General features: G+C 45.4%; 1 protein-coding gene across 2 annotated transcripts in view; it reads left to right on the top strand.

The window, feature by feature from the left end:
- Positions 1 to 14,403, top strand: part of LOC141161853 (uncharacterized) — a 57,020-nt gene extending 42,617 nt beyond the window's left edge. The window contains exons 1-2 of one of the 2 annotated variants that reach the window (XM_073647320.1): positions 11,113 to 11,847; positions 12,910 to 14,327. In XM_073647320.1, the coding sequence (XP_073503421.1) occupies positions 11,261 to 11,847; positions 12,910 to 13,570 (1,248 nt within the window). In that variant the 5' untranslated portion in view covers positions 11,113 to 11,260 and the 3' untranslated portion in view covers positions 13,571 to 14,327. Of the gene's footprint in view, positions 1 to 11,112; positions 11,848 to 12,909 lie in introns of those variants that run through there. The other variant, XM_073647319.1, reaches the window with a different exon arrangement.
- Positions 14,404 to 16,723: the final 2,320 nt, after the last annotated feature.

Genomic DNA, 16,723 nt, shown 5'->3' with positions numbered 1-16,723 from the left:
CCACGCGCTGCTGGATGCCTGGATCACCCCCAGCTTCAGCATCTCGTCTATCTCTTGGCGCATGTTTCCCTGCACCTCGAAAGAGACCCGATATGCTGAACGCCGGATCGGCGGGTGATCGCCAGTGTCCACGTCGTGGACAGCCATCTCAGTCCTTCCGGGCAGGCTGCTGAACAGCCCCCGGAAGGGGTGCAGGGTGGTCCCCAGCTGGGACCGTTGGTCCTCCGTGAGCTGGTGGCCAACCCCCACATCCTCGATGGACCCACCCGCCTTGGCTTGGGTGAGCAGATCCAGGAGGGTTTCTACCTCTCCTTCCTCGGGAAGGTTGCACACTGGGTGGGCAGTCGCTTCCCGCTCATGATGAGCCTTCATCATGTTCACGTGGAAGGCCTTCCTCCTTCCACGGGCGTGATCCAGGGTGACCAGATAGGTGACGGCATTGAGTTTCTGGTGCACGAAGTAGGGACCTTCCCAGGCTGCCTGAAGCTTGTTCTGTGGTACGGGGACCAGTACCCACACCTTTTGACCCACCTGGTAGGTCCTCTCACAAGCATTCTGGTCGTACCACCGCTTCTGGTCGGCCTGGGCCTGGGCCATATTGTCCTGCACCAGCTTTGCCAAGGCCATCATCCTGTCCCGGTGGCGCACGACATACTCGATGACCGACACCTCGGGGGTGGCCAAATCCCCTTCCCATGCTTCCTTCACCAGAGCCAGGGGGCCCCGTACCCGTCGCCCGTACAGGAGCTCAAAGGGGGAGAACCCCGTTGAGGCCTGCGGAACCTCCCGGTAAGCAAATAGGAGGTGTGGGAGGTAACGCTCCCAGTCTCTCCCGTGGGAGTCGACCAACATCTTAAGCATCTGCTTTAAGGTGCCATTGAACCGCTCACACAGGCCATTAGTCTGTGGGTGATACGGGCTGGCCACCAGATGTTGCACCTGCATTTGCTTACAGAGGGACTCCATCAGCCGCGACATGAACTGGGTCCCTCGGTCGGTGAGCATTTCTTGGGGGAAACCCACTCTGGAGAAGATCTCCAGTAAGGCGGTAGCCACCTTGTCGGCCCGAATGGACGACAAAGCTACCGCTTCCGGGTACCGGGTGGCATAGTCCACTACCGTGAGTATGAAGCATTTCCCGGAGTGGCTGGGAGTGGACAGAGGTCCAATAAGATCCACAGCGACCCTCGAGAAAGGCTCTTCGATGATTGGCAGAGTTACCAGTGGGGCTTTGTGGCGCGGCCCCGCCTTCCCCACCCTCTGACAGGTGTCACACGAACGGCAGTAGGCACCCACCGCGGCTCCCATCCCAGGCCAGTAGAAATGCTGAGCTATCCTGGCCTTGGTTTTAGCGATCCCTAGGTGTCCGGCCATCGGAATCTCGTGTGCGATCCGCAACAATTCCGCCCTGAACGGATAGGGTACCACTAACTGTCGGTCCCTGGGCCACGCCTCCGGTGAACCCTGCTGGACCGTTACCCGGTACAGCCGTCCCTGGTCCCAGACCACACGCTCGCAGTCTGACTCCATGGGAGGCTGTGCCGCCTGTTCCTTGAGAGCTTTCAGGCTGTCGTCTGCTTCCAACGCAGCCTGAAATTCCTGACTTGATGTGGCCAGAATCGACGAAACTGCCACATCCTCCGTCAGCCCCTCCGGGCATGTCACCTGGCCGCTGTCGGACCCGGCAGACACTTGGTCAGAAGTGGGGAAGCCGTCGGACCTCTGCAAGGCTCCTTGGGCTCCGACGCTCCCACTCCTGGTGACAGCGGCTATGACCGCTGTGACCGTGGGTAGTGCCTGCTTCCCCTCTGTTTCTGACCAAGCCGCCCGATCAGGCAGGCTTCCTAGGCCTTTGGACATCTCGGATGTGGGGAACTCCTGCCCTGGGGTCTTACCTGGCGGCTCCTCTCTTGGGACACCCCCACCTCCCATGGCCTGTTCCTCCCCCTGCAGTGGGCCTATACTCAGCAGCCTGGATACCCCTGGGAGCCCTACACTGCCGGTAGCTGCCCCCCTCTCCATCCCTGAGCTTCCCTCTACAGAATCCTGCCCGCCCCCTCCCTCACCGGAGGACAAGAGGTCACGGCACGCCGGCTGAGCACCTCTGCGGGCATCCCCACACTCCCCACCTGCTTTCACTAACCCTGTTTGTGTTGTGTCTGTGCAGGTGTTACCCTCAGGTTTCACTCCCTCCTCCTCAGCAGGACGCACACTACGTACAACATGGTTGGCATTAGCAGCTGACAAATCAATACACTCTTGGGGGGCCGAACTTGGGGGTTCAGAGGGTACATACTGCGATACTAGACGCCCCAAGTCGGTCCCTAATAAAACATTTGCGGGAATATTTGGCGTTACTCCCACCTCCCGCATCCCCCTTCCGGCACCCCAGTCCAAATACACCATGGCAACGGGAAGTGCCGGCTCCACGCCTCCAACCCCGGAGACGGAAAGAGTCTTTCCTGGTACCAAGTCCTGGGGGGACACCACCTCAGGCCGTACCAGTGTTCGTTCAGCGCCAGTGTCCCGCAGTCCCATGACCGCAGAACGGCCTATGGTGACGGGTTGGATGTTGTCCAGGGACCTACCACCACCCCCTCCCACACACAAAACATTGGGCGCTCTCTGGGACTGGGATGGGGTCTTTTGGCGCTGGGGACACTCAGCCCTAAAGTGTCCTGGTTTGTTGCATAGATGACAACGTCTTACGTCTGGTCCTTGCCTGGAGAGGGCAACAGGGGGATACACCCCTTGTGTTCTAGGGGCCGGGGAAACAGGGGCATGACTGGGCTTACCCCCTCTCCAGGTGCTGCTGGCAGACTTCTTCAGCTCAGACGCCCTGTTATTGGCATACTCGTCTGCCAGGGCGGCTGTAGCAGAAGCCCCTGTTGGTTTTCGGTCACGGAGGAACTGTCGGAGGTCCTCTGGGCAGTTCCACAAGAACTGCTCCGTGACGAACAGTTCCTGGACCTCCTGGCGGGTAGTAAGCGCTAGACCCGAGGTCCAGTGCTCTGCGGCTCTCAACAGCGCCTGCATATGATCGGTCCAGGTGTCCTTGGGGCCACGCAGCAGGCTCCGGAACTTCTGGCGGTACGACTCGGGAGTGAGGTTGTACTGCCGGATCAGGGCCCGCTTGATGCAGTCGTAGTTCTGTACCTCCCCGGCAGGTAAGTCCCCCAAGGCATCCAGGGACTTACCCCTCAAACGGGGGGTCAGGTATCTGGCCCACTGATCCCGGGCCAGATGGTGCTGAAGACAGGTCCGTTCAAATGCCACCAGAAAGGAGTCCAGGTCCCCATCCTTCTCCAGTAGAGGGAAGTCCTCAGCTCGGACTTTGGACGACTTGGTCTCCTGATGGGTTGGTTGCTCTAGCGGAAGCCCCCGCTGGGCCAGGTCCAGTTGGTGCTGGCGCTCCGCAGCTCGCTCTGCACGCTCCGCAACCTCCCGGCGCTCTGCAGCTTCACGCTCCGCAGCCTCCCGGCGCTCTGCAGCTTCACGCTCCGCAGCCCGCTCCGCAGCCCGCTCCGCAGCCCGCTCTGCACGCTCCTCCTCCGCTGCCTTCTCTGATGCTGCCAGGAGGGTTTTGTAGACGGCATCGCCATGAGACTGGAGACTTGCCATAGCCGCTTGTAAAAGGGCTTGTGATCTGGACAGGCTGGGCTGGGTAGGTGGTGGGCAGCCCACTGCGGGACCGTATACTGGGGACTGGCTCCCTGAGGTGCCCGGGCTGGACTCCTCCTCGCCATGAGTAACAATGTCCTCCCCTCCTGCCACACGGACCGTAGCATTAGCCTCTTGCAGGGTCTTGCTCCTGGTGCCGTCTGCCATCTTGGTAACCGACACCGCTGCAACCCTGAGTTTGCACACACCTTGTTATACTTTTAGCCTGACCGTCTAACGTTGGGCTGACCTTAAGACTCCAGCAGTGGAAGTTACCACTGGCAGTCTTTAGTGCCTGGGAGTAGGGGTCCCACAACACTATTATTCTGCAATCCCACCGCTCTGCCACCAATGTGATGAAAGCCGGCCGGTGGGTGCAGCTCTCTGGCGCCCCCTTACCTCTCAGGTCAGTCAAGGTACTGCACCTAGAGAAAGTAGTGCCAGGAAGCTGCAACCAGCGCAGGGAACACGGTAGTGTGTTATCCCTTCAACGTCACTAAACCGTAACGTCACTACACAGCACAACTCGCTAGCGCCCTCTTAGCCTCAGGTCAGTCAAGGAACTGCACCTAGGATAAGCGGTCGCCAGGGAGACTGTCCTGTAACCTACTGGGTATCGGGGCCCTCTGTAGTGAGGGCGGTATATATATCTTCCTTGGCCGCGCCAGGAATATATATATCTGAACCTCCGACCGTCACTACCAGCCTTCCCCAATCCCCAGTTGGTATGCTGCCACCAGTCCCTATTTTAGATATACGCCCAGTCCGTGAATGGGCCTATATCGGGTCAGGAACCAACCCTGGGTAGCGTTTTTGGCTTGAGCCGAGCTCACACGGACGTGCGTTCGTTATGCAGAATAAAAGGCAGGCCCACAATTACTTGAGGTAATTGATTATAATAATACACTAGATACACGATATACAACTAAATATACACAGGTATAAGGTCAGGCTAAACTATACAACAATGGAATACAACACACAGAATCACCACAGCATATCAGTTACCGGTTTCTTGATTTTCTTGTGACGCAGGGAGAGGATTCTGCGATCGCAGGCACGGTTCTTTGTTACAGGCTGAGGCCTACCACCGCATGGTCAAACTGCTCCTCCCCTTGGTGGCCTCAGCTGGTGCTCAGATGTTCAGCACACCACTCTTGGGTCAAGACTGACTTGTCTCTTGTCTGTCCTGCTATCTTACCTGCCCTGTCCCGCCCACTGCTGGTGAGGTCAGCTGACTCAGTCTCCACCCTCAGGTCTAACTTCGATCAGAAGCCCAAATTCTATGGAACCCAATAACTTCTTCTGGGATGGTCTCATGATACCCCCAGGGGTTCCCATGGATTCGGGCCGCCGTAACCGACCTTTTGATATCAATTATGATACCATACGGTCCTCAGGAATGGCTCCGCGCTATATCTTGGCTTCCAGAGCACGTACAAACGTCTACCGCGGAGGCTTGTGTGCGCAATGGCTCCGGGACGCCGTGATATTTTTTTATTGGCCCATCCCATGCAACATGCGTGTACTTTTCATGTTTCTATATCTTATGCCTCCATGCTTGTGACAGACAAAGAAACTAGTCCTATGGGACAAATGGTCAGGTACAGATAGACGAAGCACCCCCCCCTGCTGGCTGTGTTTCCTCTCGAAGTCTTTGAAGCTCCTAGCATTCAAGTGTTAAGTAGGCTTCTTATCTTACAGGAGCCTGGATGGGGGGAAACTATCTAGTTGACGTTTTAACAGAAGGTCCCAAGGGTGGGGGCTGCTGAAGTGTGGCCATCCCTGGATATGATTTATCATTACCAAGATGGCGGCTACAGGTTCATCACAGGCGCTTTTACACAATAAAAACTATGTTATAGAAAAAAGAAATTTTTTTGCATCACTTTATTCTGTGAGCTATAACTTTTTGGGCGATGGAGCTGTATGGCAGCTTGTTTTTTGCAGGACAAGATGACATTTTCAGCGGTACCATTTTTATTTAAATTTGTCTTTTTGATTGCCTTTTATTCAACTTTTATTCAACTTCTTGTTCGGCGGTATGATGATAAAGCATAATTTTTTGCTTCTTTTTTTTATTTATTTATTTTATTGTGTTCACTAAAGGGGTTAACTAGTATGCAGTTTTATAGGTCAGGTCGTTCCGGACGCGGCAATACCAAATATGTGTACTTTTATTATTTTGTTTTTTTTCACAATAATATTTATTTATGGGTACTATATATATGTATATATATATATATATTTTTTTTTTTTTAATTTACAACAGTTTTTTACTTTTTTACACTTTTTTACTTAGTCCCGCTATGGTCTCCGATCCAAGAGCAGAGGGGCTTCTGCACCAATCACAGCATTTAGGGGGTTAAAGTGCCGGGAGCGGTGTGGGGAGAGCACATAATGAACTGGGAGTGGGGTGTGGGAAGAGCACATGATGAACTGGGAGTTGGGGTTGGGGAGAGCACATGATGAACTGGGGGTGGGGAGAGCCCATGAACTGGGAGTGGGGGTGGGGAGAGCACATGATGAACTGGGAGTAGGGAGAGCACATGATGAACTGGGAGTGGGGGTTGGCGAGACCACATGATGGTGTGGGGGGTGGGGAGAGCACATGATGAACTGGGAGTGGGGGATGGGGTGGGGAGAGCAAATGATGAATTGGGAGGAGGAGAGAGCAAATGACGAATGTGGGGTGGTGAGAGCAAATGATGAATTGGAGTGGGGGGGTGGGGAGAGCAAATGAATTGGGAGTAGGGGATGGGAAGAGCAAATAATGAATTGAGGATGGGGGAGTGCAAATAATGATGAATTGAGGGTGGGAATCAAAGGACACAAAATGATCAATTGAAGGTGGGGAGAGCAAATGATGACTTGAGGATGGAGGGGGGAGAGCAAGTGAGGATGGATGATAATGAATTGATGGTTGGGAAAAGTAAATGATGATGAAATGGGGATGGGAGAGAGAGAGGACATGACAAAATGAATTGGGGCGGAGGTGCGTATGTAAATATAATGAATCAGGAGAGTGGGGGGCGTTGAAGATGACAGAGTGTGACTGGTAAAGAATTGGGGGAAAGAGTACAGGTTCTAATTAATTTATGTATTTATTAGGTGTGGAAAGTGGCTATTTACAGTTAGAGGGGGCGCAGTGGTGGATTACAATTTATATTTGGAATAGTGGGTTGCATAATAACTAATTACATACTAATGGTGGGTGCACGTCTGTATTCAGCTGCGTAGAGTAGAAGTTGGAGAATGTGCTCTAGATAACTGTGTGTTATTTTATGCAGAGACAAGTCCTGGCTATAAGAAGTGATGGCGTTCAGCGCTGGATGAAGGACTTCAACTAGAGACGTCACTTGTGAGTCAGTGTGTTATCTGTATACTGACACTATACATTATATACTATCAATCACAACGGGTCAATAAAGGGCAAAAATTCAGCGTAATCAGCCAAAGTATAAAAAACAAATCTTTATTGAATACATAAGTCAAAACATGATGCAATAGAATAATAAAATCAGATAAAAGGTAATAGTACAAGCAGAGATATGCACCCACATACTGGCCACCAATGGTGTATTATAGTAGCTAAGTAGCTGCCTTATAAATCTCATAAGAGCTCAAAAACAATACCCTAGTAGATGACAATCGCATGGGAGCTCAAGAACAGTCACAAATGTAAATATGGAAAATAACAGCTGAAAAAAACAGACACCTTAAAGTAAAATGCCCTGTATCATAGAGGATGACAGTCCAATATCATACATAGTACCATTAAATGTGTGCACTGCAGGGACCCAGTGGTTTAACCCTACACAGGGATATATACTATATAGTGTCAAGTGACAGCAATCTATTCAACATTCTAGAGGACTGCTTGATGAAAATAGCAGGGCATAATGTACAAAACAGGATAAATGATATGAGTAACCAATGAACTACCAAAAGGTATCATATACTATACAGCAAATGGATGACTAAGGGAAAGGCATACCAGGATGGGGGTGCACCAGGAACCACCCCTTACACGCGTTTCGCATCTGCTTCCCCCGAGGGGTGACTCTAGGGCGGTGATCAGGATTTTTATACCAATACTTACCAATGTGAAGCGGGATGGTAATGGCGCTCCCATCATCTCGCCCTGGTGGGTGCACATCTGTATTCAGCTGTGTAGTGTAGAAGTTGGGGAATGTGTTCTAGATAACTGTGTGTTATTTTATGCAGAGACGAGTCCTGGCTAGAAGAAGTGATGGTGGTCTGCGCTGGATGAAGGACTTCAACTAGAGATGTCACTGGTGAGTTAGTGTGTTAACTGTACACTGACACTATACACTATATACTATGTAAAGAGCTCCTGTGTATAATGTCACTGATGATCACTGTATTACCTGTACTCTATATACAGAGCTCCTGTGTATAATGTCACCGGTGATCCCTGTATTACCGATATACTATATACAGAGCTCCTGTGTATAATGTCACTGATGATCACTGCATTACCTGCACACTCACACTATTCACTGTATACTATGTACAGAGCTCCTGTGTATAATGGCACTTACGGTAATATTAGTTGTTTTTTTATTTATTAATGATCAGTATTGTAGTATTCAGTCACTATATGGTGGCATTATGTTGTGTGGTCATGGTGTGGAGGTATTTGTTCCTTGTATGTGGTATTATTCAGTCACTCTGTGGTGGTAATATGTGGTCTAGTCATGATGTGGCGTATTTGTTCCTTGTATGTGGTATTATTCGGTCACTATGTGGTGGTAATATGTGGTCTAGTCATGGTGTGGTGGTATTTGTTCCTTGTATGTGGTATTATTCAGTCACTAAGTGGTCGTAATATGTGGTCTGGTCATGATGTGGCGGTATTCCTTGTATGTGGTGGTAATATGTGGTCCGGCCATGGTGTGACATTATTTGTCCCTTGTATATGATGATATTGGTCATTTAAAAAAATTTACGTGACACATTCCCTTAAAGAAAAAAAAATAAAAATATACCTAAAAAGAGTATTGGATATTTTAAGAAATGTTTATTAGGTTAGAGTAGAGTAGGGCCTGGCCAGAAGAGTCTTCCTTGTTGTGGTGGCGACTTAACCCCTTAATGACGTGTGTCGTAATAGTACGACACACGTCGGGTCCCTGACTTTAGTGCGGGCTCCAGTGCTGAGCCTGCACCTTTCCGGGCACATGTCAGCTGATCTATACAGCTGACATGTGCCCGCAACAGCCGCGGGTGGAATCACGATCCACCCGAGGCTGTTAACTAGTTAAATGCCGCTGTCAATCGCTGACAGCGGCATTTAACTCGTGCTTCCGGGAAGTTCCGCCCATTGGCGACCCCGGTACATGATTGCGGGTCTCCAATGGATTGGCATGACAACCCGGGATCTGCAGGAGACCCCTGTATTTGTCATGTCCAGATTGCTATGAGCGCCCCCCAACATTCATAGCAAGTGAGCATTTCTGTAACACACAGGTGATCTGATCATCGCCTGTGTATAGCAGAGGCGATCAGACAACTGCAGCTTCTAGTCTCCCATGGAGATTATTGAAGCATGCAAAAAGTAAAAAAAAATGTTTTTAAAAATATAAGAAATCTAAAAGTTTAAATCACCCCCTTTCTCCCCATTAAAATAAAGCAATAAAAAAAAAAAAATCACACATACACATATTTGGTATCGCTGCGTTCAGAATTGCCCCATATCAATATAAAAAAAGAATTAAGAAGAATTAATTTGATCGGTAAACTGCGTAACGAGAAAAAAGTAAAAACCCAAGAATTAATTTTTTTTGGCCGCCGCAACATTGCAATAAAATGCAATAACGAGCGATCAAAACATCAGTTCTACCCCAAAATGGTATCAATAAAAACGTCAGCTCGGCACAAAAAATAAGCCCTCAAATGGCCCCAGATCCTGAAAAATGGAGACGCTACGGGTCTCGGAAAATAGCACCATTTTTATTTATTTTTTTACCAAATTTTGGATTTTTTTTTCACCACTTAAATAAAAAAGAGCCTATACATGTTTGATATCCATGAGCTCGTAATGACCTGGAGAATAATAATGGCAGGTCAGTTTTGGCATTCAGTGAACATGATGAAAAAAAAACAAAAAAAACAACTGTGGAATTGCACTTTTTTTGCAGTTTCACCGCACTTTGAATTTTTTTTCCAGTTTTCCAGTACACGATATGGTAAAACCAGTGATGTCGTTCAAAAGTACAACTCGTCCCGCAAAAAATAAGCCCCGCCCTGCCATATTGACTGAAAAATAAAAATGTTATGGCTCTGAGAAGAAGGGGAGCAAAAAATAAAACTGGAAAATGGCCCGGTCATTAAGGGGTTAAAAAATCTTTTGACCAAAACGAAATCTGATGGCTATGTATGTGATATGGTGTTCAAAGGGAACTGTTAATGTGTGATTGGTGCAGAAGTGGAGTTCCAAGAGTGGTCGGTGGGACTGTGGAAGGTTCGAGGGGTGGAGGCGGAGCTGGGCGGAGTCTCAAGAGGGCGCAAAAATTTTGCCAGTATGGGGCCCCGAAATTCCTGGTAGCAGCCCTGCCCCTAGAAATCGCCGAAATAATACTTGTATTTGGTGGCCGAATAATACCGCCAACAAGTGCTCAAAATTCAATCATCTAAGGTGACTATTATAGCAGAGGATGGGGGTTGATTAAAATGGCAAATACTCCTAAAATTGCTGAATGAGGTTTTCTGGAGACCGTTTTCCTGTAAACTTCCTTTCTGGGAAACAGAACAGAAAATGAAAGTGAAAAACAATGAAGGGAATTTTCTGTAGCAACGTAATAATAATTTTTATTTCTATAGCGCTAACATATTCCGCAGCACTTTACATTTTAGAGGGGACTTGTACAGACAATAAACGTAAGACTTTTTCCAGATGGATATAAAAAACTTGGTGACAAGAAGTTTAGTTGCCCAATGAGATCAGATTTAAGAGGCTTTAATAAGTAAAAAAACAAACAAAGCCACTTAATTTAAGTAGTAAATCTAACTCTGAAAACACAAAAGGGAAGTCTTCTTGTGAATGTTCTGAAGTTTGGAGAGCAGAAAAAAAGACAATATCTATCATTTGCCCCGGATCTGGTGATGAAGCCAATTCAGGGGCCAGAAAAGTGCTGCTAACAAAGAATCATAGAAACGATAACCGCACCGTGACTTAATTATACCGCAACACTGATGAAAACAACATTTATCTATTTGCATCTTTTTTAGAAAAAGATTTCAGAATCTAGGTCCCAAAAAGAGCAATAATCCAAAAACATATCCTAACAGGATGCCTGTGATATTCCATATAAACAATGGCAAGATTGCAGCTTTTTTGTGTTCATCCTGACTTTTTTCCGTGTTGGTTTAAAGGTGTGGTTATTCTGCTGAACTGGAAAAATGTTCACATTGTATTTATATTACATAGTGAAAATGAAAGCAAAAACATTTCTTCTAGAAGCCAAAACGCCCTCCGTCTAATTCATATTATAATATGAATTAGACGGAGGGCGTTTTGGCTTCTAGGGCTCTTTTGGGAATTAATAAAGTGAGGCCAAATAAGATAAAGAGAAGAACCATGAATAATCCGTGTTTGCTGAGTGAAGATGAGAGAAAACAAGCCGAGGAAGCTAAAGAACGAACCCAACGAGTTTTATCTGATGCTCTGAAGAAAAAGGAAAATCTTCTGGTGGAAGATCTCAAGGTGTTTCTAGTTCTGTTAGAGAATCTTTATTATCCATTAATCACCACAGATCTGGTGGAGGAGCTGATCCAAGAACTAGAGAAAGTGACGTTTGCAAAAAATAAAGATCCTGAAAAAGATATTAGAGCTAATGCGTATGTACTCCTCTGCTCTGAAGACAGAACCATCTATCTATGTGCACCATTTTTTAAAAAGGATCCAGAATCGAAATCCCAAGAAGCAACAATCATCCATGAGGTTTCCCATTTGCTTGGATATGGTCATACAGTCCAGGAGAACAGTGACAGGGTGCAGAAGTCTCCACAGTCTATGTTGTGTCCTCAGACCGCTTACTCAGTGGCTTCAGCCCTGACATCATCCATGGATCATCCAGAAACCTTCACAGACGGCTCCTACTCCTGCTGTGGTGAGACCTCCCGGGACACCGTGTGCCAGAAATCCTGGGTTTCTAACCAGATCAGGTAGGTGTCGTACTTACTGTATATAGTTGTCTAGTTGAGACTGTAGACAAAACTATTGTGCTCCTATATATGTGCTCTATTTCATTATTTTTCATTGGACCCACTTTCAAAATTATATTTGGCAGAAATGTGTTGTCAGAAGGGGCGACGGTTCTGTGTTGTTTCATTACTGTTTTTTTCCTCTTTTTCTCTCTACTTTGTTGTTAATCTTTGCACCTACAATTCTGAGGCCGGAGAACCTTCCAATGCTTTTGTTTTATTTTCTGTAAATGTACAAAAGGATATGAAATAAAATGTATTTAGAAAAAAAAATGCATGGTAATTTCATAGTTGCCAACTGCCCTGGGAATTTCTGGGACTCTGGGACTAGGAGGGATTTATGTAACCACCACCCAAAACAGGGAGTTGCAGGGGCTATCCAAGATCGTTGGGGCATTCCCGGGAGGGGTGAGGTTGGGGCGGGACTTAAATGTCTGCAGAAATTTTGGCAACTATATAATTTACTAATCTTTGATTAATTACCACTGAAATATGAAGCCACAGTGTGTTGTGAAAACAACTATGACATTTGCAATCTTGAGAACAAGCATCAATCAGTAGTAACACCCTTAGTATTCACCAATAACCAGGGTACATGCACCATTAGCAGTCCTTCACCTAGACATATTGTTGGAGCTATGGGGGAGAATTTATTAAGACTTGACGCCACCACTTTTGCTTACCCCCATCCATTTAAAAACACATGCGGCAAAAGGGCAAAAAGTTCCCCCCAAAAAATTTCTGCCAAGTGTTGCAACTCTCTTTTTTTATAGGATAAAACTTTAATAAATTCTCACCTAACCCCCATCCCATGTGCTTCCATGGATGAGTCTGTTATTGAATGATAGCTCCATAGCTGACAAACATGGCTGCTGTAATTTGGCTTCTTTTTAGTTTTAGATATCAAAAAAAGAGGTCTAGGCAATAGCTAAATTTTCAGTAAAGATAGTTTTGGTCATTAACCTTAGATTTGCTTTACAGAAATAAAAGCATATATAAATGGAATATATATTTTTTTAATAGATCGATGCACATAATGAATTCGCGGAGACAAATGCTGTTGCGGAGATATACTGCTAGTGAGGAGACAGATACTATAAGTGATGATACGGATTTATCTGATGAAGATACAGAAACCTCTGAAGACAAAGATTCTACAACAGAGCCGACAAGTACTGATACTGGGCTGGACCACAGATGGATATCTCAGGTGAAAAGAAAGATAGATCTGATAAAGACACTGAACAATTTGTTGTACAAGCAGAAAAATCTGATTAAAAATCAAAATAATCTGATGAAGGCAAATGGTTATGTGGTGGAGAAAAAGGCCGATATGGTGAAGCTACTGGCCAGTATGGTGAAGACAAAGGCTGATATGGCTGCAACAATGGCCGATATAGTGAAGCTACTGGCCAGTATGGTGGCAACAAAGGACAATATGGCTGCGACAAAGGCGGCTAAGGTGAAAACACTGGCCAGTGAAGTGGAGACAAAGGTTGATAGAGTGAAGAGAACAGTGGATATAGTGAAGGAAATGGTGAATATCATGAAGAGAAAGGCTGATGGGGTAGAGATACAGATTGATTTATTGGAGTCACTGGCCAGTGTATTGGGGGCACTAGTTAATATATTAAAAACACTGCCCAAAATGTTGAAGATACTAGCCAGATATCTGAGACGCTAACCAGTATGGTGAAAACATAGGCTGGTATGATAGAGATGCAGGCCGGCATTTTGGACCAGGTATTTCTACGGGCAAAAATAAATAGAGACTCCACATGAAAAAAAACAAAGTAAAAAATTTTTAGAATCTTAATAAAAAACAGAAGTGTAGCGTTGAAAGGGTTAACTACCCTATTGTGTTGTAAAATATGATGGTGAAATAATATCATTAGTGTATCACTATATGTACTGTACATTGCCGGTGTCATAATACTAGGTCAGATCGGGTGTATGACAAACAATGAGCATTATAACCATTCGCATATTGTAATAGTTAAAACAGTCCACTTATCATTTGCAAAAGTGAAACCCATCAACAAGTTGTTCTCGCTGGTGCTATTCTCATCTCAGAAATAAGCCTACATGTTGATGTTTCCATGAAAAATCTACAAAGATGCTGACACCTGAAGTTATCGTTTTAGATTGTGAACCAAATAAATTAATATTATTCATCTGGGACTGTGCATTTTTTTTAATAAAGTAATAATATAATTATTAGCCTAGAAGAGGTGGAAGCCCACTCCAAATTCTAGATGAAGATATAAAATTAACTTCATTTCAATAGTCTTAGACTTGAAAAGCAACATTGCAGCTATGTTTCAGACTGATGAAGCCTAGCAGAAGGATGGAAGGATAGAGATTATGTGGAGCTGTAAAAAATACTTATTTCCGTACATTTTTTATAGAGGACTTCTTATCAGATGAGATCGATCAAAGACTATATCACGATATTCTTATAAAAAAAATATATCGATTTATTCTTGGATTGTCCATTAAAAAGAATGATTGCAGTAGTTACATAAAATAGATTAAATAGTTACAAAGTGATTGTCCATTTGTCCATAATTAGCTTAATAGTTGAGATTCATCCATCTTTTCCTGGGATCCTGAATGGTAGATTGCGTCTGTCTGTGTTCAGCATGTGTGTCAGGATGACACCATGTGTCCGGGTAAAGCACATGTCTCCTTGGGCCTACATTGGCAGCTGTTTCCTTCACATATAGATCCTCGTCCAGTGTCCTGTGAAATGGCAAGAGCGCCCGAGCCCCCCTTCATGTATGGGTTATATAGGCCGGTCATACCAGCTGTTCTTCTACTTATGGTGCTAACTTACACCGAACTAAAAATACACAAATAGCGCATGTCATCTAGAAACCCTAGCATGAGGCTGATGCAATCTTATGCAATATATGGTACAGAAATCAGAATTAAGAATAAAATGAATATCCGTAATTAATATTTAACAATTCCCCCTTTTGAGAATGACAGACATCAACTGAAATCCTCAAAGTAGATGGGTTCATCATTAGGATAACAGGATGACACCATGTGATGTGTCCAGGTAAAGCACATGTCTCTTTGGGCCTACATTGGCAGCTGTTTCCTTCACACATAGATCCTCATCCAGTGTCCTGCGAAATGGCAACAGTGCCTGAGCCCCCCTTCATGTATGGGTTATATAGGCCGGTCATACCAGCTGTTCTTCTACTTATGGTGCTAACTTACTCCGAACTAAAAATACACAAATAGCGCATGTCATCTAGAAACCCTAGCACGAGGATGATGCAATCTTATGCAATATATGGTATAGAATTCAGAATTAAGAACAAAATGAATATCCGTAATTAATATTTAACAATTCCCCCTTTTGAGAATGACAGACATCAACTGAAATCCTCAAAGTAGATGGGTTCATCATTAGGATAACAGGATTACTTTTCTTTTTCTTCTTCCTCGGCAATATAATTTAATGTCAATAATAATAATATTAATATCAGATTATTGTTATACGTATTCAATAGCATAGTGATGTGAATTCATGTTATGGTAAGCCGTGACTAATATTAATTTAACATGTATAATTATACTTCCCTAAATCTAAATTGAAGAAATCACGGGTCCAATCGTCATCATCTGATGTCATCGGGTCTTTGTCTCGTCTTCTTCTTGGTTCTTTTATAACACAGTCTTTAGATGGAAAATCCTTTGAAATAAATTATACCGTGTAGATATTGTACAGTCTAGAATTGTATTCATTATTGTTCAGTCCATAAACTGTACTCTTTATTAGAAAGGTCATGTGTATCAATTGATACGAAAACAAAGTACATGGATGAAATGTAGCTTTAATATCTGTGCAGTGTCACCTGGATTTACGTTGGATTGTCTTTGGATAGTTCTGGAATCCTCCGTGTCGTCCACACTGGTCTCGTGTCACTTTTGGAACAGATGTGACATCTTTGGTCAGCAAAGCAAGGGTTAACTTGACACTTCCCTGCTTTATATAGCACCATAACCAGTACTCAGTCCTTTATGTACAGGACACATATGTCAGGCTGGTAGAATCCTGACACTCCTTCATTATTCACCAGTTTTCAGGTGATAGGAAACAACTGGAACGTGATAATAATAATAATAATAATAATTTTTATTTATATAGCGCCAACATATTCTGCGGCACTTTACAATTAAGCGGGGACATGTACAGACAATAAATTCAATACAAGGTGAGACAGTTTAAACAGTTACATCAGGAGTGAGGTCCCTGCTCGCTGCTTACATTCTACAAGGAAATGGGGGGGGACACAATAGGTGGAAAGTGCTTATTATTTCAGGTCTGGCAATTATAATAAGTCGGGATCATATAATGCAGTATGATCCGGTCATCAGCCTGTATGTTCAAGTGCAATACTCAATTACCGAGTGCCATTATTGTGTGCATGGAGGGTGTAGAGACAGATGAACAGTAGGGAGCAGATTTTGAATAGTATTTAGGAGGGACCAGGGGAAAGTTAGTTTACTGGGTATTTGAGGTGGTAGGCTTGTTTAAAGAGATGGGTTTTTAAAGTGCGTTTGAAGACATCGGGGCTAGGCATCAATTGGATAGTCTGGGGTAGAGCATTTCAGAGAACTGGTGCAGCACGAGAGAAGTCTTGGAGACGGAGGTGCGAGGTTCGGATTATGGGGGATGTTAGTCTTAGGTCATTTGTGGAACGGAGGGCACGTGTAGGACGATAGACTGGGATGAAAGAGGAGATATAAGGTGGTGCAGAACTGTGGAGAGCTTTGTGGGTGAGAGCAATCAGTTTATATTGGACCCTGTAGCGAATGGGTA

This window comes from Phyllobates terribilis, unplaced genomic scaffold, assembly GCF_046119375.1.
Source record: "Phyllobates terribilis strain yellow unplaced genomic scaffold, ASM4611937v1 Scaffold_9__5_contigs__length_417890890, whole genome shotgun sequence".
Classification (NCBI taxonomy): Eukaryota; Metazoa; Chordata; class Amphibia; order Anura; family Dendrobatidae; genus Phyllobates; species Phyllobates terribilis.
The sequence above is the reverse complement of the archived record's forward strand: the minus strand, read 5'-3'. Positions and strand labels throughout refer to the sequence as shown.